The sequence below is a fragment of the Vigna angularis genome, chromosome 4 (genome assembly GCF_016808095.1).
Source record: "Vigna angularis cultivar LongXiaoDou No.4 chromosome 4, ASM1680809v1, whole genome shotgun sequence".
Taxonomy (NCBI): domain Eukaryota; kingdom Viridiplantae; phylum Streptophyta; class Magnoliopsida; order Fabales; family Fabaceae; genus Vigna; species Vigna angularis.
Genome location: NC_068973.1, coordinates 2,156,860 through 2,180,393, shown reverse-complemented (window position 1 = coordinate 2,180,393; position 23,534 = coordinate 2,156,860). Strand labels below are relative to the sequence as shown.

The 23,534-nt window shown below is 33.1% G+C and overlaps 1 protein-coding gene and 2 long non-coding RNA genes across 3 annotated transcripts; 1 reads left to right on the top strand and 2 right to left on the bottom strand.

The window, feature by feature from the left end:
• Nucleotides 1–1,331: 1,331 nt before the first annotated feature.
• On the bottom strand, nucleotides 1,332–2,002 carry LOC128196371 (uncharacterized). The gene is made up of 3 exons (XR_008248632.1): nucleotides 1,942–2,002; nucleotides 1,640–1,821; nucleotides 1,332–1,546 (listed from the first exon to the last, which is right to left on the bottom strand). It is a non-coding gene; the product is annotated as an uncharacterized LOC128196371 (long non-coding RNA).
• Nucleotides 2,003–4,665: 2,663 nt separating this feature from the next.
• LOC128196381 (uncharacterized) lies at nucleotides 4,666–5,330 on the bottom strand. Its single transcript, XR_008248649.1, has 3 exons — nucleotides 5,177–5,330; nucleotides 4,908–5,101; nucleotides 4,666–4,821 (listed from the first exon to the last, which is right to left on the bottom strand). It is a non-coding gene; the product is annotated as an uncharacterized LOC128196381 (long non-coding RNA).
• Nucleotides 5,331–19,083: 13,753 nt separating this feature from the next.
• LOC128196120 (ras-related protein Rab7-like) lies at nucleotides 19,084–20,979 on the top strand. The gene is made up of 5 exons (XM_052875969.1): nucleotides 19,084–19,164; nucleotides 19,221–19,367; nucleotides 19,584–19,664; nucleotides 19,742–19,887; nucleotides 20,853–20,979. The coding sequence occupies exons 1-5, from the start codon at nucleotides 19,084–19,086 to the stop codon at nucleotides 20,929–20,931; spliced, it is 534 nt and encodes a 177-aa protein (XP_052731929.1). The 3' UTR covers nucleotides 20,932–20,979.
• Nucleotides 20,980–23,534: the final 2,555 nt, after the last annotated feature.

The window sequence follows — 23,534 nt, the reverse complement described above, 5'->3', positions numbered from 1 at the left end:
CACTCTTAGTAGCAGCGTTCAAAAAACATAAAGAAGAAAAGACAAACAGAGAAAAAGGAAAGATAAAATTAAGTGGGTTGGGCTTCCAAATACAGGCCCAATAGTATCAACTTTCAATTACAGAAATAAAGGCCTTTTGACCTTGTTGTTATGAGGAAAGGCGTGTATAAGCGCGGATGCAATTTATTATAATATTGATTAACGTTGTTACGTTATGAGAAAATGAGGGAAAATACAATACAACTCACACAACCCCTCATTTCAAATATTTGACTGCTTCTTTCATTCAACAAGCAAGCTAGATGTCCAAAAACCTTAACTTTCTTCTTCCCTAAGCTACCTTAATAACAGTGTCCCTCGGCAAGAATTTCTTGAAATGCATGGTGGTCGTGTCTACGTATGCTTCCCATTTAGTTTAGGATGGACCAAAAAATAAGATCGTTGAAAAATATAATAAAACTAAAAACTCAATAACTCACTTGTGTCTACCAAAAAGAAATTCCCTAATTGTGTATAAATTTTGACATCAGAATGTTGGGTACAAACAAAGTCTCAAATTGGATAAAATAAAAGATGAACATGGATTTATATACACATAAGATATTTTCATTTGTAAAAAGCCTTTTGGAGTAGTACCAAAAACAAATCCGTAAACGCAGAGCTCATGATTCATGTCTGATACGGAAGAATAATGAGATTAAACATATCTAAGGTTATTTCTTTTTTTTCTGTATTTTATATTTTTTTTTACAAATTCAAATCTTGTTAATAATATGTATTCATGTGAAGATATGTAAGTAGAAAATCTAAGCAAAAATTGAAAAAAAAATATTTTTTTTTCATTGATTCAATTTTCAATCAATTTGTTAATAATAATAAAAAACAAATTATGAGTAATTTGTGTCGATTTCACTAAAGTGGATATCGATATACATATCAATATATATAAAAATGCGCTTTTTTCATTTACAACAAAATGGTTGGAATCTGAAATAGAAAAAGAAAAGGTTTGACAGAAACGGTCCGTGAAAACGTACAAATTTTATGGCAAATCACCACTGTTTACTTCGAAAAAGTCTTATGATTTAATAAATTCACCAAAGATGTCACTGTTTCATTAATATTGGATTTGTTTTTATAACTTTATTTTGTGCTTAAAAATTTCTCGCTGAACAACAGTGGAATAATTAATATAACGACTCTAATTACAAGAGAATATCAGTGGCTTCATTAATGATTTATATGACGAAATTTAAAATGTACATCAACAAAACAGAACTAACCCACATCTCATTATTAACTTTGAATTTGATTAAAACTTGCTACATTGTTGGTAAACCAATATAAATACAAATTTGAGTAAATAATAAATAAACGTACATGTGAATTCCAAATTGTAATAACTTATTAACGAGAATAATATAGACTTATTGTTTAGCTGAATTTAGTTTGCAAACTACAGACTCTAAACAAGTTGGAAACGATAACATTGAATTTTGAAGTAATAGTATAATTTGCTACTGCATATTTTCCTTTGCCAGTAATCCTGCAAAAAAATTTAAAAAAGAAAAAAAAGAAATACTGATGTAAGTGCAAAGGAACATGTGCTACAAATTAAGAAAAATTGGTGAAATGTTACCTGTTTGTGATTTGGTATTGTTTACTTTCAACGTTTGCTTCTTGAACCCTTTTTTCCTTCAGAACTTGTCTTTCCGCCCACATAAGATGCCGTGGATTCCTTTGATTTCTCGGTGTCTTTGTTAGAACTTTTTTGTTGAAGACTTTCCCGTAGTCAAATGTTGGCCTGAGCTTTCATGCTCTCTTGTATCATTTCCAGAATAGTGTCAAAGTTTGAAGAAAAACATAGAGGACAAAACTAACTAAAATTATGAATATTGAATATTTAAAAAAGAAATGAAGGTGATGAACTCATTATATTACCTGGTGGCATAGCGATCAGTTGACGAACTCATTCTTAATGAACAATATGAATACAAATTCTATTCTGTGTTGTTTTGGATGTGATTCCTTTAACCCATTTTATAGCCAAACTGATATTGCATAAAGGAATGTCCTGTGTAACTCACAGTAAATTAAGGCTCTTTTGCAGAACTGGATTTTCATAATCACACGAAACCAAGTAATCCAACTTTGAAAATTTGAATTCCTGATTTAAGTATTGATAACTTAAATTGAGGTGAAATTTCTGATGTTCTCATATATATCATAGTTTCATTATATTATATTGTTTGTGTAAGAGATTTCATTGTAATGTATGAATACAAATAAAACATTTTCTATATTTGTTGTTTAAAAAAATAGAGGACGAACGACTTGTGTTTTTTTTTTCTTAATCTCAGACAATGATTTCTACTAACTCGTTTTGCTTTAATTTGATTTTAAATCAATATGATGAGTAAATGTTGTATGATAAATTGCTCATATTTAACTGATTTTTCCATTGAATTCCACGAAGAAGAAAGGGCCTATGAAGTGTTTGAAGAAATAGTTATAGAAATTATGACGCGTTGGCTTATGAATGAATGTGAACTGAAAGAAAAGATTAAATTATTGGTATATTTACACTTGCATTCATAGGGAGACTGCAATAAATGCAGCACCTGGTTGCTCTCCAACAGTGTATTTGTTTGTAAATTTTAATATTCCATTCATTTACGGATACAAAAATACGACACAATAATATTCCATTCATTTGATATTTTGAACTAATTTCCTTAAAGATATTAACCTTAACTATTTTTTAATTTTTTTGTTAATATTAATTTGCAAAAAAATATTTTGTTCCTTCGTGTTGGAAGTCCCACGCCGACTAGAAATAAGACCAATTCTTAGTTTATAAGTGGGTGCAAACCTCATCCTATAAGCCGGTTTTGTGGAGTTGAGTTAGGCTTTAAACCTACTTTCTAATATGGTATCAGAGAGCCACGTTAGAGCCTATCCTAGCGAGTTCTAGGTGGGCATTCTATTCTTCTATTCCATTCGCAATCAGACCATTATCGGACCACCCAATTTTCACTATCACGCACGACACGAGATGTCTATACCTCCGCATAAAGGGGGTGTTGGAAGTTCCACACCGACTAGAGATAAGGTCCATTCTTAGTTTATAAGTGAGTGCAAACCTCGCCCTATAAACCGGTTTTTTGAGGTTGAGTTAGGCTTTAAACCTACTTTATAATACTTGATAAGTTTTTGTATATTAGAAAGTGGATGTAAGAAGAATTAAGTCATTGGGCGATGGTTACAATTTGATTTTGACATGAATATGGAATTGATATGATTTTTAAGGCAATGAGAAAGAAGTGGATGAGCTCTAGTCTCAACAAATTTTAAATAATCTATGTTATATTTTCTTGCACATCAATTGTTTAATGAAAATATAAAAAATAGTTTTTTTTGTGTGTTTTTATAAACTTTGTGATGATCTAATTAAGTTATTAAATGCAGGAGTTGTCGGAGTATTATATAAATTTCTTGAGAGAAAATAATATTTATCACTTATTACACTACGACTGATATATTTGTCGTTGATTTTGCACCAACAACGTACCCTTGTCTCACTAAGAAGAAGTGGAAGGTAACAAAGAGAGAAGAGGCTCTTGTTAGGACATTTCAACCTTTTACCAGAACAATATTGTAAAAGTAATACGCTAGAGTTACTAAGGAAGGCATCTGATAAAGACATAGATTATTTATATGAGACTTTGGTAAAAACCCAATAAAAAACAAATAGTGATGTCGCATTATTTTATATGAATTCATACCTCAAAATGGATAAAAAAAAAACCCAACACTAATCCCTGTTATAAAACTTAATTCAATGCTAGCTTTTCTTTTCGTCTATAACAGTATAGTTGTATTTATATTTTTATAAAATACATTTATTTAATCTCTAAATTTAGTTAAATAAATAAATCACATAAAATAAATAAGTATATTGTAAAAACAATATGCTAGATTATGAGGCAAGACATGTGGTAAAGACGCGGATTGTTTATTTATTATAATATTGATTCATATTGTTACGGTGAGAGAAAATGGGAACATACAATAAAACTCACAACATCTCTTTTCATATCTTTGACTGTTCCTCTCATTCAACAGTGTTTTCACACACAAATGTTATGGTAAATCACCATGCTTTGCTTCGAAAACTACTGAGAAATTTGAACGAATGTCATAGTATTTAGAAGTGATTACATAGTAAATAAAGAAGCAAATAAATTAGGGTAAACTGGGATTGAAGTCTACAATGAGATGTTTCCTTTTAAGTCTTCTTCTCCTTCTTCTTTGAACACACTTTGTGAGTAGTTCACAAAGGAGTTCATTATCCTCGAGTAAGGAATCCTTCTATGGTGTAATAAATTTATCAAAGATGTCACTGTTTCGTTGTTGGATTTTTTTTTGTTTAAAAATTTGGCACCGAACCACAGAAACATAATTAAAATAACATGTTGAATTGCAAGAGAATCAGCTTATTAATATATAGCTCCATTAATGATCTATATATATATATGAAGATATTTAGAACGTATATCCACAAAAATTCAACCAACCCACATCTCATTAATTAACTTGAATCTTATTATAACATGCTACTTTATCAATTACAAGTATAAATATAAATAAAGACGTACATGTGAATCCCAAATCATAACTTACTAACTAATAACAACGTAGACTTATTTCTTAGGTCACATTAGTTTGTAATCACTATACTCTAAACGAAGTTGGAAATAAGAACATTGAATCTTCAAGTTGCTGCATAATTTTTTTCCACATAAACACTTGAAAGTAAACCTGCAAAAACAGTTAAAAAAGAAAACTGATGTAACTGCAAAGGAACAGGTGCTGCAAATTAAGAAAGTTTGGTGAAATATTGTTACCTGTTTGTTTGTGATTTGGTATTGTTTATTTTCGAGCTTTGAATCTAGAACCCTTTGGTTCTTTAGTCTCTGGATCGGGTTTCTGAAGTTCTCCGGTGCTGGGTCCATTTGTTTTCCCTTCTCCTTTACTAGCACCTTTTCTGTTAGAAGGATCTTCATACTCAAGCAAAAGCTTTCCTGCGTCATCTTCCTCACTTGCATCATTTTAAGAGTAAGTGTCAAACATTTAGATAAAAGTAACTAATATATATAAAGAAACTAAAGGCCACCTAGAATTGGTGTTATTGGTACGAGGAGCCGGTCTTGTGGTGTGGCAAATAGCACTTTGAATCATGTTTTTAGAACTCATGATGCTTGATTTGTAGAAGGAGCGTTGAGACTTGATGAAGAGTGAGGGAATGAACGTATATTGAAGTTGCTATAGGAAACATCGAATGGTTTTGAAGGTTCAAACTTTGATGAAATATTTATAGGTTTATGGGAACGTGATGAACCTGCCATGCAATTGAAATGATCAATGGTAGCTTCAGCTGCAAGCTTGTTTCCGCGGTTTGGTGCTACGTGGCAGGGGGAGTTTAATGGTGCAGGTTCTAGCCAATTACTCTCTGCTTTTATTTGAAAAGTCAGATAGTTGAAAAATCTATACAAGTCTATGTTTCTTTTACATTTTCACACCCTTCTTTCAAGAAAAATAATATTTTAACATACGTAATTCTTTTACATTTATTTGATATATTTTTTTTACTTTCATCTTTTCGAAAAATTATAAAAATTTACTCTTTTAAAATTCTTTTATTCTTGTTAAATGAGTCAAATAAATTTTAATGTGTGTATATTACTCTTACTCTTCTCTTAATTTAATGACTTAAACGGTGAAACCCTAAAACACTGCAAATAATTTGATAAATAGATGCTGAATTTACTCAACCTAACCTTCTTCATCATACTAATACTACCGAGCACCATATACACTTTATCAAATCTATATTGGCGAATATAAAATTGAACTATAAACTAACTTTCATGATCAGAAATTTTTTTCTTTTTTTTTTATCGTTTGTTTGTGCTGTATGTGATGTGTATTTTTCACGAGTTTCCTTTACTGTTATTGGTGTTAGGAAGAGAAAAGTCGGAAAGGTCTAAGTTTAAATATATGCCTCAAAACATAATTATAATCTATACTAAATAGTATACTTTTCTTTTATATTTCATTTATCTTTTATACTAAGATAGCCTCTCTTTTTAACATTGATTATTTTAAATAATTTAGGTTGCCTATTGGATTTACATACACACGAACATTTTTTTTTTAAAGAAATACATTACATTTAAATGGAAGTTTTCTAATAGTTTCCTTGTATCGACTACGACTGTAATTAATGTAAAATTATATTTTTTTAATACACTAATTATTTTTCAATTAATTTATAACTTATTAGAGAAACAAATCAACAAAGTACACATAATATATTTAGTTATTTTAATTAATTAAGTACCAAAATGTGTATTTTAATTTAAAGCACTTAATATTGAAAACAAAATGTTAAAATCTGGTTGATATATATTTGTAGAAGATATGTTGTCCATGGGTATCTTATATGCATCTATCTCCGATCCTGGAAAAACTCAAACAGAGAATTTAACGCTCAATTTTTATAAAAATAAAATTTAAATTATTCTAAATGTTAATGCATATATGTATAATTGTTGCAATTCGATCGTGATAAGAGAAGTCGTTACCCTACTTCATTAATTTGAAACCAAATTTGGGTTTAGCTCAATTACGTGTAAAAAAAACTTAACACGTAATCAGAGGCAAAATTGATATATTTTTTTAAATATTTATTTTTTTCTAAAATCAAGAAAAGATAAATGTAACAACTTTTTTTTAAATCAAAGAAAATGTATATTTATGAAATTATTTATGTGAACTCGATAAAGATTAATTTTATTTTTACGTATTTCCATTGATAAATAAAAAGTCAGAAAATCAGGTTAGATAATTTCTTTTGTAAAAGATTTTTGTTGCTTAAGGTTCATTTAAGTATTTTTAATTTAAATAAAAAATTGTTATATATTTTCCTGCAACTTTTGTCTACGTGCACTACAAAAAATAAGGGCATTATCGAAGGTCATAATTCCTCGGAAACAGTCGTAAGCCGTCGGTGATAACCTTTTACAGACGGCTTATCGACGACCAAAACACCGTCGATAAATCTCTTGTCGCTAACATTTACCGAGGGGCATAAGCCTTCGGTAATTACCGAGGGACAAAAGTCTTCGGTGATTACTGAAGGACAAAAGCCTTTGGTAATTACCAAACAATATAAAAAAAATATTCCAGATCTCTGAAGCTTTGTTCATCCATATGATACTTTGTCGGATGTTCGTGGAGACGGAATGGACAAGCCATGACACAACCATGTTATTCCCCCTAATCTAGGAAGCATGTTCGAGTTTATCTGCTTCAGGTGGACAAACATTATGAACTACAAACTCAACCTTGTTCTTAGCGCTGAGAGCAATCATCATTGATCGACTCCAAGAATGGTAGTTGGTGTTGTCAAGAAGAGGCGAGACAAGGGCTGTGGTAGGATTTTCACTCAGATAAATGTAGAGATAATTGTTGTCTTCTTCCATGATAAAGGAAACAAGAGCGAGAAAAAAAAAGAAAAACAAGAAGGAAAGGAAGAAAAAGAAGGCAGAGATATGCGCAACAAAGCTTTTCAATCTGATACCATATTACAATGGTAGATGCAATTTACAAAGTAAAACACGATCAAGGTAAAAGCAGCAAGCTTTATGATGAATAAAGCACAAAGCATTGATAAAGAAGAAGAAAGAATATGAAGTGTAGAAGATGTACACCCAAAAGAGAAAGAAAGCACACTGAATTGAAAGTTGAGAAATCCCTAGCACTCTCAACTAGGGATGACAACGGGTCGGGCACGAATAGTGCCTACCCACAGCCCGACCCGCCAGATAAAATCGTACCCGCTACCCGACTCGCTACCCACCGGGTACCCGTTTAAAAAATACTCACGGGTATTTTAAAACCCGCAGGTACCTGCAAAAAATAAAAAAAAATATTTAATACATTTTAAAAATAAAATTTAAATAAAAATACAATATATATATATATATATATAATATAAATTAAATTAAATGTAAATTAAAATTTAATTTTAATTAAATTTAAACTAATAAAATATAATTTTATTTAATTTTTAATTAAATTTAATTAAAAAATATATAAATTATTTCTTTTTAATTTTTTGCGGGTAACGGGTACCCGCAGGGCGGATAGTATTCTACCCGTATCCGACCCGTTTAGAAGCGGGTATTAAAATACCCGTTATCCGCCTGTAGTAAATATCCTCGAATAGTTACTATCCGCCGCAGATTTTACCCGTGGATACCTGTGCCCGCGGATAAAATTACCATCTCTACTCTCAAAAGAGTAGCCATGTTGATAGTGGCATATTTTACTATGAATTCAGTATTGAATTAGAGAAAATATCAACTCTTTCTCATCCTTTTTACCTTGTAAATCCTAGTTTTCATTTAGTTTAAGAAGTGGTTGCATCCTAAGCTTTAATTAGATAAATTGATCATTAACCCCTTTATTTATACAAGTTAATTAGTTGGAAGAAGTCTCTGCATCAAATGAAGAGTACTGGAACCAGAGAAAACAAGAAAACAGCAAAAACAGCAAAAATATGAAGAACCATAATCTGGAAAAAAGTTAGCTGGAGCACCCTTTTTCCATGGGCGCTGGAGCGGGCTCTACACCAGGACTGGAGCTAGCTGGAGCGCCCCCTACAAAAGGGCGCTGGAGCGCCCTTTTTCCTGTTTTCGCGTGCTGGAGCGCGGTCTCAAGCGCGCCTGCTGCTGATTTGGCAGATTGGGTTTATTTAACCCCAAATTAGAAGGGCTTTGACATCTTTGGCATCCCAGACACAAATTCTCTCAATTGGAGCGTTCAGAGGCGAGCTAGGAGATGTGGGAACAACCCTTCTTCATCCTTGGGTCCTCCTCCTTCTTCCATTTCCACCATTGTTGTAAGCTCAAGCTCTCCATTCATGGAGAGCTAGTTTCATTCTTGTTGGGGATTGATGTAACCACGAATCTCTTATGTAATTACAGTTGTTTTGAATAATTATATGCCTCTTTCATTGATTGTTAGTGTTTAATTCCTCTACTTAAAGCTTGTATGAGTAATTCAACCATATCATGATTTTAGGGTTTGCTTGATATTGGGAAATATTGGGTGAATCTAGAACTGGATTAAACACCTAAAGGAAATTGTATCTAGGGATAGAACTAGGACCTTTGGTTGTCTTGAATCTCAATTCTTAAAGCGGATGAACTTGTTAGGTTTTCCAAGGGATTGGAGATTAATAAGTAAGTCTAGGCTCTCTCTACCAAGGGATTGAGTTTGAGTAAATTAGAAGATTGACATTGGCTAATTAATGAAGAGGAAGTGATTTTCTATACATAAGAGTGAAGTAGGTGAAATCATCCCCCAACAATATCATTCCATAGCATTTCTAATCTTTCCATTCTTAAGTGTTTGCGTTATCAAAGATCACTTTTACAATTTATGTTTTATATTTATTTCAATTGCATGAAAACCACAAAAACATGGAATCATTCTTTAGTCTAAATTAGTTAGTTATTATACGATTGTTTAGGACACGAGTCTCTTGGGAAACGATATCCGGTCTTACCGGTTTTATTACTTGAACGATTCGGTACACTTGCCGAAGCCCCAACAAGTTTTTGGCGCCGTTGCCGGGGACCCGTGTTAAACTAGACTTTTGTGTGATCTTTAACCGATTTAGACTTTATCTTTTGTGTATAACTTTCTGTTTATTGTATTTATCATTTATATATTTTTTTGAGCTAAATTGTGCTTCGAGCTTGGGTGATTCTAGTGTATGCAGGGAAACATCCGTACAAGGAGGACTGTGTCATCTGAACCACTCCTTGCGGATCCTGAGATTGAGAAAGTAGCTAGAAGGAACAATAGTGACACTAGGAAACGAAAAGCTCTAGCAACACAAGCTGCTCTTGAATCTTCATCTTCTTTCAACAATCAAGACATAGAGTCTTTTGATTCTTCTTCTGTGAACGGGATGGCTGGCGCAGGACCACCTCCAAGGAGAACCATAGGGGACTCAATAACCTACACAAGCCCGAGGAATTTCTCAAGCATTGTGAGGCCCACTATGAGTGACAAGCTGACAGAAATGAAGCCTGCTCTACTCCAGCTCATCAGTTCAAACCAATTTTCTGGCCTGGACAATGAAGACCCTCATGCGCATTTGGTCACCTTCTATGAGTTGTGTGGCACTATGGGTGTACAAGGGGAGGATGAAGAAGCATTGTACATGAGACTCTTCCCATTTTCTCTGAATGGCAAAGCAAAGGCTTGGCTCCAGTCACAGCCTAATCAAAGTCTTACGAGCTGGGAGGATGTAGAATACAAATTTCTAGCACGCTTCTTTCCACCATCAAAGAGCACAGAGGTGAAGGCTGCCATTGCTACCTTCGTACAAGGTGTAGATGAACCACTTTGTGAAACCTGGGAAAGATTTAAATCCTTACTGAGAAAGTGTCCCAGCCATGGATTCAGTCTAGAAATGCAAGTGCAAACTTTCTGTAATGGTTTGCAACCTCATACTAAGATGATACTAGACGCATCTTTTGGTGGTTCAGTACTATTTAAAACTGCTGATGAAGCCATTGAGGTGATTGAAAATATGGCTTCCACTGACATGCGGAGCCAACATGGGAGAAATCCAGCACAGAGGAGAGGAGTGTATGAATTGAGTGCCCAGGATGCTTTACTTGCACAAAATAAGATTCTGGCCCAACAGATGGAACTCCTAACTCAACATATGGCCAAACTACCTCAACAGTTGCAAGCAATGCAAGCTCAACCTCAACCACATCATCAAGTAATGAGATGTGATTTCTGTGGAGATAACCACCCCAACGGCCATTGTCAAAGTCCTAGTACATCCCAACCTGAAGAAGTCAATTATATGGGAAATCAAGGACGACAACACTTCTTCAACAATCATTTCCCTAATCCTTCCAATCAAGGGTGGAGACAAAATCAAGAAGCTTCTAGCAGTAAAAATCCGTATCAACCTGCTCAGCATTATCAACCTCAAAATGATCGGACTTCAAAGCTAGAAGATACTTTGCAAATGTTCATACAGCAGTCCATCCAAAACCAGAAAAACACTGATGCATCTATAAAGAATCTGGAAGTGCAAGTTGGTCAATTGGCCAAGAAATTAGCAAACCAACAGGGTGGACAATTTACTGCAAATACGCAAGTCAACCCCAAGGAAGAATGTAATGTAATATTCACAAGAAGTGGGAAAGAGGTTGGAAGAGAAGAAGAAGAAAAAGAAAAGCCAGAAGAAAAAGAACAAGAAAAGAATGAAGAGGAAAATCAAGAAATAATTGAAGAAGAGATTGTTGAAGGTGGAGAAGAGAATAAAAATTTTGAAAAAGAGAAAAACCAAAAAGAGAAAGAAATAGTGAAACACCTCCCTTACCCAAAAATCCCATCTACTAAAGGGAAGGAGAAACAGTTGGCTCGGTTCAAGCAAATATTCGATCAACTTGAGATCACCATGCCATTGACCGAAGCACTGCAGCAAATTCCGGCTTATGCGAAATACATGAAGCAAATCCTCAGCAAGAAGAAATATTTAGATGAGGAAACAATTGAAGTACAGGGAAATTGCAGTGCCATCATGCAGAAGACTCTTCCTCCAAAATTTAAAGATCTAGGGAGTTTCACCATTCCATGCACTATTGGAAACAAGGAGATAGGTAGAGCTCTCGTTGACTTGGGGGCTAGTATCAATCTGATTCCCCTATCTATGCTTAAGAAGATTGGTGGTCTTGAAGTCAAGCCTACGAGAATGATGCTGCAGCTGGCGGATAGATCCATCAAGTATCCGTATGGTGTTGTGGAAGATGTGGTGGTCAAAATAGATAAACTCCAATTCCCAGTGGATTTTGTAGTTATGGACATAGAAGAAGATGTCGAGATACCACTCATACTTGGAAGACCTTTCATGAAGACAGCCAAGGTTGTCATTCATGTGGAAGAAGGAACAGTGAAATTGAAAGACCAAGATGAGGAGGTGACTTTCAACGTCTTTGGGGTTGAGCAGCAAAATCATGAAAAAGAGACTAGTCTTGAAGCTACAGATGAACTTCTATCAATTACTAGTCTAACAGAGCAAGCTGCCAAGTTGGTCAAGAGGAGCTTCAGCTGTTTATCCCCAAGAGTAAAGGGAGAGGAAGAAGAAAAAGAAGAAGAACTAGTCCACCAAAATTCTGTGATAGCAAGCGATGAGCCCAAACCTGGAAAACCAGTGAGATTCAAGAATAGGTTATGGGTCATCAAGAACATAAAGATAAATGGAGTGCTTGAGATAGAGGCTCCATATTCTAGGAGAGTCAAGGTGGTGACTAGGAAATTGCTGAGAGGATGTTGGTGTCATGACAAGAAGAAGCATTCCAACATCAAAAATCAAACTTGAGCTTAATGGTGTCAAGCTAATGACGTTAAACAAGCGCTTACTGGGAGGCAACCCAGCTTTCTAACCCTTTCTCTTTGTGTGATTTTGTTATTTGAGTGTGTTTTTATTGTTTGAATTTGCTTTAGAATGTTTTGATTTGATTTGGTTATTTTGGAGCATGTTAGTTTCAATTGTAGTTTTTGTGTTGTTAATGGTTAACTAGTGTAATGTTGAGTTTTATTGTGTATTGATGTGTTTTAGAATTGTTCAATCTGTTTTTATGTGTTCTAGTGTGATTGTGTATGTTCTGAATGGTTATGTTTAGTTTAGGTATGTTTAAAGTGTAAAATTTGAAGCCTTGAGTTGTAGAATTAGAAAGCTTTGGAAGTGTGCACCTAAATTGGCATTCTTGCACTCAATTTCAATCCTTATGGATTTGATCAAGTTTGTATAGTGAAAACATGTTAATCTGGGCTGAATTGAGCATCAAGAAGTGCCAAATTCCAAAAATCGTAGGTGTAGTTGTGAAATTCTGCAAATCTGCAATCTGGTATGGCGCTCCAGCGCCCTCTGCTCAGGGGCGCTCCAGCGCGCTCAGCACGAATCCAGTTTTCTGGCATTCTGACCCATAGCTAGCTCCAGCGCCCTCTGCTTAGGGGCGCTCCAGCTAGCTCCAACCAGACCAGATTTTTCAGCAACTCTATTTTTCTCTTCTGCTTCAAATTTTTCATGCTCCAGGCTGTGTTTTGTGATTTTTCTTGCATATTTAGTGTGCGTTTGACCTTGTGAAATCATGATCATGTGATCTAATGATTGTTTGTTACAAATGCATACATTGTGAGCTCACATTTGCAAACTTTATTTTCAATCTTTTGTGCAGAAATGACTTCTTCATCCAACTCCAAGAGAATAAAAACAAACGCCGCCACAAAGTAGAGATGTCAACAGAGGAATATGCGACCCAAGTAGCATGGCTTGGGGACCAACCCAATTTATTGGGGGAGGTGGTGCAGAAAATGAAGGAGTCTGACAATGAGCTACAAATCATGAGTCACAGGACCTTTTATTTTGCTTTCTTTTACTTTGGTTACTAGTTAGCTTTCGTTTTTCAATTTTAGTTAAGTTGTTTTAGTTATCTGGCTTGTTAGACTTATGCTGATTCATAATGCTTATGGTTTGATATGAAATGATGCTTGAGATGGGTCAATTTAGTTCAAATTGTATTGCTTCCTTCATGAAAAAGTCTGAGAATGCTGTATGCTTAACTGAGATCATTATTCATGGCAGTTGCTTGATGTTATTGTGGAACCTCGAGTTGACCTTGTGAGATGTTGTGCCTTAGAATTTTCTTGTGAATGCTATCATATTTGATCACAATTGACTTTGCCTGAGTTTCTCTGATATGAATCATTTGCTTGTTAGTTGCACATGATCAAGGCCATCTTGCTCTCCTACTTCTTCCACATATTGCCAAAAGAAACCAATTCAAAACCTTTCGACCTTGATTGATAAATGACTCTTTTTGAACCTTAAAGCCCAAATGAAATTTCCCTATTTTCCTTACCTTGAGCTAAATGGAGAAATCATCTGTAGTGCAGGATAATGGTTTAAGTTTGGGGGAGTTGTTATGAAAGGATGAATTGAGAAAAATTTAAAAGATACAAAAGTAACAAAAAGGAAGAAAGAAAAAGAGAGAAGGAAAAGTACTGAATGAAAAACAGTTGGGTGTAAGTTCGACATTGGTGGTAATCTAAGTGAAGCAAAAGAGAACTTTTATTCATGATTGTAATTGTTGGATCTCTTAGCTCAAGGTGCTTTATTATCCAGAAAAACCGTGTTCCTTCTTAGCCCAGCCACAATACAAGCCAATGAAAGTCCTTGTGATGTAGACTTACTTGTGCATGTGTTTAATTTGGTTGAAACAAATGGCAAAGTTGATTTGTGTGACAGTTTGATAGTAGAGTGATAGACACACATCCTTATACACCAGTGCATTAGAGTGAAACACCATCTTAAGTGAGGATTGGTTCTACATAATTTAGTAAAGCATCCTGCCATGACTGTTGATCTCTTATAAACTATGGCATTTGATTGATTGTGTTGTGAGCATCATAGTGGAAAACTAACATGATACACATTTCTAGTTGTTTCAAGTTAAGCAATGTATTATGAATCCAACTGTAATCTTTGAAATATGTTTTGTTTGACAGTCAGATACCTTTTGCTTGAGGACAAGTAAGGTTCTCAGTTTGGGGGAGTTGATAGTGGCATATTTTACTATGAATTCAGTATTGAATTAGAGAAAATATCAACTCTTTCTCATCCTTTTTACCTTGTAAATCCTAGTTTTCATTTAGTTTAAGAAGTGGTTGCATCCTAAGCTTTAATTAGATAAATTGATCATTAACCCCTTTATTTATACAAGTTAATTAGTTGGAAGAAGTCTCTGCATCAAATGAAGAGTGCTGGAACCAGAGAAAACAAGAAAACAGCAAAAACAGCAAAAATATGAAGAACCAGAATCTGGAAAAAAGTTAGCTGGAGCACCCTTTTTCCATGGGCGCTGGAGCGGGCTCTGCACCAGGACTGGAGCTAGCTGGAGCGCCCCCTACAAAAGGGCGCTGGAGCGCCCTTTTTCCTGTTTTCGCGCGCTGGAGCGCGGTCTCAAGCGCGCCTGCTGCTGATTTGGCAGATTGGGTTTATTTAACCCCAAATTAGAAGGGCTTTGACATCTTTAGCATCCCAGACACAAATTCTCTCAATTGGAGCGTTCATAGGTGAGCTAGGAGCTGTGGGAACAACCCTTCTTCATCCTTGGGTCCTCCTCCTTCTTCCATTTCCACCATTGTTGTAAGCTCAAGCTCTCCATTCATGGAGAGCTAGTTTCATTCTTGTTGGGGATTGATGTAACCACGGATCTCTTATGTAATTACAGTTGTTTTGAATGATTATATGCCTCTTTCATTGATTGTTAGTGTTTAATTCCTCTACTTAAAGCTTGTATGAGTAATTCAACCATATCATGATTTTAGGGTTTGCTTGATATTGGGAAATATTGGGTGAATCTAGAACTGGATTAAACACCTAAAGGAAATTGTATCTAGGGATAGAACTAGGACCTTTGGTTGTCTTGAATCTCAATTCTTAAAGCGGATGAACTTGTTAGGTTTTCCAAGGGATTGGAGATTAATAAGTAAGTCTAGGCTCTCTCTACCAAGGGATTGGGTTTGAGTAAATTAGAAGATTGACATTGGCTAATTAATGAAGAGGAAGTGATTTTCTATACATAAGAGTGAAGTAGGTGAAATCATCCCCCAACAATATCATTCCATAGCATTTCTAATCTTTCCATTCTTAAGTGTTTGCGTTATCAAAGATCACTTTTACAATTTATGTTTTATATTTATTTCAATTGCATGAAAACCACAAAAACATGGAATCATTCTTTAGTCTAAATTAGTTAGTTATTATACGATTGTCTAGGACACGAGTCTCTTGGGAAACGATATCCGGTCTTACCGGTTTTATTACTTGAACAATTCGGTACACTTGCCGAAGCCCCAACACATGTTCAAAAAACATAAAGGAGAAAAGACAAACAGAGAAAAAGTAAAGATAAAATGAAGTGGGCTGGGCTTCCCAATACAGGCCCAATAGTATCAACTTTCAACTTCAGAAATAAAGGCCTTTTGACCTCGTTGTTCTGAGGCGTGTGATAAGCGATAATATTGATTAATGTTGTTATGTTCTGAGAAAATAGAGGGAAAATACAATACATCTCACACAACCCCTCATTTCAAATATTTGACTGCTTCTTTCATTCAACAAGCAAGCTAGATGTCCCAAAAACCTTAACTTTCTTCTTCCCTAAGCTACCTAACAGTGTCCCTCGGCAAGAATTTCTAGAAATGCATGGTGGTCGTGTCTACGTATGCTTCACATTTAGTTTAGGATGGACCAAAAAATAAAATCGTTGAAAAATATAATAAAACTAAAAACTCAATAACTCACTCGTGTCTACCAAAAAGAAATTCCCTAATTGTGTATAAATATTGACATCAGAATATTGACTACAAACAAAGTCTCAAATTGGATAAAATAAAAGATGAACATGAATTTATATACACATAAAATACTTCTATTTGTAAAAAGCTACTTCCATTGGTAAAAAGTCTTTTGGAGTAGTATCAAAAGCAAATCATTGGTCCAAAGCGGACAATATCCTATCAATGCCTTTCCCTACAAATGGTATTAAAGCTCATAATTCAGTTCTGGTGACCAGTGACATATAGCCGGACAACAAGAACAATTAAGTTAATGTCAGGCCAAGCTGTACGTTTTCAAGCACAAATTTTATGGCAAATCACCACTGTTTGCTTCGAAACTAACTCATTACCCAAACACCATGCACCATCTTCCTCCTGCTTCAGTGCACTTTTACATTTCACCTTAGTAACCTTGAGAGAAAAAGTCTTATGATTGTAATAAATTCACCAAAGATGTCACTGTTTCATTAATATTGGATTTGTTTTTATAACTATTAGAAAATGTACTATACGATGAATACGGAGAATATTAGAAAATGATTGACTCAAAATGATAACGTATTGGGTGGGTGGAAAAGGATGTGAGCGACCGTTTATACTTAGTGACTAAGAATTGGAAGAATATTAACAAATATACGATAAAGTGATACTAAGTATCGTGTTGTAAGTGAACAAAAAGGAAAGTGTGGAAAGAAAATGCTGGAACAGATTAAGAAGAAATAATACATCAGAAAAAGATGTTTAAGAAGTAGCCATGGGGTTATATGGTTCTTGAGACCTCTTTGTATTGCTTGCTTCGGAGGCAGATGCAAGAGACTACATTTGTCAGTAAATTTTTGCCAAGATGATGTTAAAGCTCGGTCATTGGAAGTGGTGATTATTAAGTATTTATATCCTGATACCCACATAATTTCTATAATTTGTATATAGGAAGAAGTGGTGTTTATATATAATTTGGACATCACGATGACACTAATGGAAAAATGACATTTTATAACAAGCCTATTATAACGACAAAAATTATCCATCATAATAGGGAGATATTACAACGTATTTTTTTAAATCAGTTATAATATGAAATGCGGTGGCAAACTTGTAAATAAGTTTAAGACATATTATAACGTAGTTTTGAAAATCAGTTATAATATGAAATGCGATGGCAAACTTGTAAATAAGTTTAAGACATATTATAACGTAGTTTTGAAAATCAGTTATAATATGAAAAGCGGTGGCAAACTTGTAAATAAGTTCAAAACCTATTATTGATGTATTATAACGGAGTTTTAGAAATCGGTTATAATATCTCTAACTCTCTCATTTTCCATATCCCTCTCGCTAGATTTCATTTCACGTTTTCTGTGATTCTCATCCCTATCTTTTGCCACATCTTCATTGTGCTTGCGTCAGTGCTTGCACCTCATTTTCAGTTACCCGTTGCTTCTCTCATTCTCGCGAAGCATCGCCATCAAACCATACCTCGAGTTCTCTCTCCTGCAACAGCCACAGTTCTTCACATATCCACCTTTTCTCCTCACATTTCAACCTTATTTCAGCTATTTTGGCCTTAGAAACATCATCTTCACCGATGAGTTCTTCGATCTATGGCCTCCGCTAGGGTTTCCCTCATCTTTCATCTTTTTCTTTGATTTTAACCGTTTAAATCCTCTTTTGCTTCGATTAAACACTTTCCACCGTTTAATCGGTTAACCTAGTGTTTTAAGGTTCTTTCACCGTTCGATTTAGGGTTTCCTTGCTTCATTCACAGTTTTGGTTCATTTGCTCTTGGATTCGTATCATTCCGCTGCGTTTCACTCTTTGAGGGAGCTTCGAAGGAGTCCATAGCGTGTTGGTTTGTAGTAGTGATGATTCATACATTCTACTATTTTGTTTTTTCCTAATTTTTTATGTTTTTATTCTATTAATTTCACTAATTTTTCTCCTAGATTGGTGGGGATTGTGTTTGGATTGGTGGAGAAATTAGCGGCGTTAGCACGAGAGAGAGGAGGAGGGAGCCTTGAATGCCGAATCCACGGCAGTGATTGGAGAATTTTGAAGGTAGTTATAGGTCACATTCTTCGTAACACTTTCCCCCTCTTTTTATCCTGTTAATTTTGTTTTCATTGATTCTTGAAGAACAAAAAGATTGGGTTTTAAATCTCCTGCACGAGAATTTGCTTCAAATTAAATTCTGAATTTAGGGTTATATTTCTACAAATAAACTAGTGTAATCATAGACTATTTATAATTAAAAAAACGTTTCTTTCTGAATCATTGATGCTGGATAGTGTTATTCACTTTAGTCCTTGTGCTTATGAAAGTGGCAGAGAAAAAGTAGTAGAGTAGTGGTGTTTTCAGGGAAATTTTCAGGGAAGAAGGGGTTTTCTTTAGGGTTTGTGTATCTTTCATACTGTAATTCACTCTATTATTTTAGATCTACATTCTTTCAAATTCAAATAACAGAATACAAAAAATAAGAACAATTAATCCCTCATATAACAGAAGCAGAAAATTGTACATATGGCTCTCATCTTGAAATAGCATGCTATTAGGAATGTTTTGTCTGAGAATTTTGGTGTTATGAGTAATGTTCAACATGAGTCTTTAACTCTCGATCTTGGTGTTATATTAATGTTATTTCGTTGCAAATCTGCTGCTACTGTTTGCCTTCTAATTAGTTTGTTCCAATGTGTTTATTTTCTGTGTCTGATTGATAGATATGGGATACTGTTGGGCAAGAGAGATTCCAAAGTCTCCGGGTTGCATTTTATAGAGGCGAGGATTGCTGTGTTCTTGCGTATGATGTTAATGTGATGAAATCTTTCGATACCCTTGACAACTGGCATGAGGAGTTTCTCAAACAGGTAATTATTGTCCTTTTCAAAATGCTTTATCTCTTGCTGCTTCGACTATTGTCTAGGGTGTGGTGTTTTTTCACATGGACAAATGCATCTATTAGCTAGTGTGTCCTCATAACATTCACAGATTGTCTAACCCTAATTTATAACCTACCAATGTTGGAATTTGCTGGATAAGCTTTCTGTTCAGATTTATGTTCTCGTTGTATCTTTGTGATGAAGGCAAACCCACCCGATCCAAGGTCATTTCCATTTATTTTGCTTGGAAACAAGATTGATATTGATGGCGGGAATAGTCGAGTGGTAGGCAAATATTATTACACTTTGACATTTTCTCACTTTATCTCTGAGTGTAAAATGTTTATTTATCTCACATGCAGGTTTCTGAGAAGAAAGCAAAGGATTGGTGTGCTTCAAAAGGGAATATTCCCTATTTTGAAACATCCGCAAAAGAAGATTTCAATGTTGATGCTGCATTCCTGTGTATTGCCAAGGCTGCTCTTGCCAATGAGCACGAACAAGACATGTAAGTTTCACTCTCGATTGTGATGCAGATACACATGAATATAGGTTGTACTACTATATAACTGTACCGGACATGTACCAACTATTGTCAATGATGTTAGTACCACTTGCAGTTTAAGATTTAATATACAACTACTATGCATTAAGGCATATCTATAGACTATCACTGTTGGAATGTCAATGAAGTGATAGAAATAGAAAATGGTTCACTGGTATGCGTTTCATGTCTCATATTTCTGTTTTTGGCCTAAGTTCTTTATTTAATGTTAATTTTATTACTCTTTCTTATAAAGAAATTCCCAAATTAATATATTATTTGGCATTTCTAACATTCTAGAAATCAATATTAATATATTGTTATTGCTGATGTTAATTTATATATAGAAATCATTATATATATATATATATATGGATTATGTAAGAGGATTGTGTCTACAATGTCTGCGATTGTAGGAAATTGAATGACATTATAGCCGTCGAGGACCATTTAAAGTTATTAAACATAATATTCTATTTTCGTTAAATTAATCTAGATAAAGATAATGGTAGAGTTTCAGCTATAAATATTTAGTTTGTATTTTTTTCCTTAAATTAGATAGAAGAAATTTTATAGATTTGAATATGATTAATAACAATCTCTAGATAGTAAGATTTGTGGATCAAGAGACATTAGTTAATTTAAAATTTTGCTTTAAATATTGTAGGACCAGGTTTCGTTAAATTTAAAGTAATTTTGATCAATTATTATTCGCTTATATGTAACTGAATGAAGAATAAATAAGTGTGTTTTATGTTTATGATCTTAATGAATTTTCAATATCCACTTGCTCCTCTTGGGTATTTTTCTTTGGTCTGTGTAACTAGGATTAGGATATAAAGATATTTGATAAGGTTCTTGGTTGATCTTTAAATACTTATCCAACTATTCATCACAATATTGTTTTAACTCTATTATTTTATTTGTAGATCTTTAATGATTCATCTCCCATGGATGCTGCTGCAGACATTGAAGACATTAGAAGGAACTGGGCTTCTTTTATTTTAAGTGTTAGTAGAAACTGTTACAATTAAATAGTGTATGTACATTAATGTAATATTTAGATTTAATATATAGCTTCATGTATAAATGATGTATTAAATATTAGACTATTTAATATTTGAAATAAATTCTATTTTGTTAGTTTCATTAAATTTGTTTATTTAAAGCTCTATTGATTATAAATTGATTGGATGAGATCATTATACAGGAATATTATTATAATTTCATTGGATGTCAAATTTAATAATAATTTTTTTTAAAAAATAAAAACATATATTATAACGTACATTGCTTAGTACATTAGGGTATGTTGATCACATATTATAACGTACAATAATATATACGTAATAATATATAACATATTATAACATACAAATGGAAATTTGTCATAATAGTTTGCGCATATTATAACGTACTTCAGAAACTACGTTATAATATGTGGAACATATTATAACGTAAATTTCTGTTACGTTATAAAATGCGCAGAGTTATTATATCGCCCAGAACTACGTCCCCAGTACGTTATAAAAAGTCATTTTTCCACTAGTGTGATCTCCCATAATATAATTCTTTTAATAGACAAAAAAACATATATATAAAAAAATATAATATTATTCTTAGTGTTTTTTAACAGGCACAGTCTTATTATTTCAACAACTACAGTCTGCTCCATAATGATAAAACAGCACATTAAAATCAATATACACATCGAGTAAAGAATTTATTATATATCTTTAATAGTATAGATCATACGTTTGGTTGGTCGAAATAGAGTCCTACAATAGAAGGTTGAATATACGATATCTGACCATAAAGAAAATTGCAGAGCTATATACAAAAGCAAGGGTGGACAAACGATGAGGATGCAAAACTCTGCAGTACGTTTCATCCACTCTTCTCTTTTTTTTGGCAACCCTTCATGCTCTGTTGTGAATAATTCCTGAACAGTTACGCCATCAGAATTTTTTATTATTATGTGGAGGCACTATTTTCTTTTCCTTTTGCACACATTTAAGAATTAGTATAAAAGATTGTAAAATATAACTATTATACACATTATACACATTCTGGATTTATAGAAGTAAAAGAAGTAGAGGTTACCTGAAACCATATTATCTAAAGCACATTTGGAGTGCTGCTCCATAAACTAATTCAAGTTTATTCTAACTTTGCAGTCAAATATTCTTTATTTTCGGTAAAGAAAAGGAAGGGTTGTGTTCTTTCATAATATACATTACTAAAAGATCCTTTTATGATCCTATCTCATATACTAGATTGAAGATGCTAGCATGGCGAAATAAAAACATTGATCATTATTTAACAAAATATATAATTAAACAATTTCTTGTTACTAGGAAAGATTCTAAAATAATTAATAATTAATGATATAGCATAAAAAAAATTAAAATATTTAGAGATAAAAAAACATATGAATTTACTATTATTTAGAGAAAAAATGTAAGATATATGAGACTATTTAATTTAAATAATTAAGAGAATATATAAGGCAACAAAGAAAACCTTTCGATCTTACTTTGTTTCCTGTAAAAAGTATGCATTAAATTGATCCGCATCTGTCGGATAGTTGTCTTTTAGGAGTTGGAGAACCTGTCATTTGCCTGTAAAAAAAAATACACGATATTTAATATAACAAAAGGAACAATTGAAAAAAAAATAAAAGTACAAAAATGTAGAATAAAATAAAGATTCAATGTATATTTTACTATTTAAATAATTTATTTTTGTGATTTTATCATTTAAATGAAGTGGGTACGAAGTCGCAAAATAACATTTTTATTTCATTTTGTCGTAAAAATATGTCCTTTTAACATTTTTTTTAAAATTCTATAATAAGCTTGTTAAATATTTCACATAATAATAATAATAAAACGTCTAGAAATTGAAAGATATGATGATAAAATATGTGAAAAAAATTATTGATTACATTATTGAAATGTAAAAGAGTAACACTATACTAAAATTAATAATATGATTAATATAGAAAAAATATTATTATTATTAATTTTAAATTTTACTATAACAATATTAAGAATATATATAGTTATGATATGTCAATAAGTAATTATATGAGTTTAGAAATCTACAAACCATGCTCTAGTATAAAATTCACTAGTGAAAAAATGACATTTTATAACGTACAAATATGATATATTATAACGTAGTTATTGGAGACATAGTTTCAGACCATATAATAAGTCTGCACATTTTATAAAGTAGCAGCAATTTACGTTATAATATGTTGAACCTATTATAATAGACTAGTATGTTATAATATGCACAGTTTATTATAACACAAAAGTTTTTGTACGTTATAATATGTGATCTATTATTACGTGATCAACATATAATAACGTACATTATTTAGTACGTCATAATATATGTTTTTTTAAAAAAAAAATTGAAAATTACATTTGAGATCCAATGAAATTATAATAATATTCTTGTATTATCATCTCATCCAATCAATTTATAATCAATATAATTTCAAATTAACAAATTCAATGAACTAACAAAATATAATTCATTTCAAACATTAAATTATCTATAACATTTAATACATCATTTATACATGAAACTATCTATTAAAC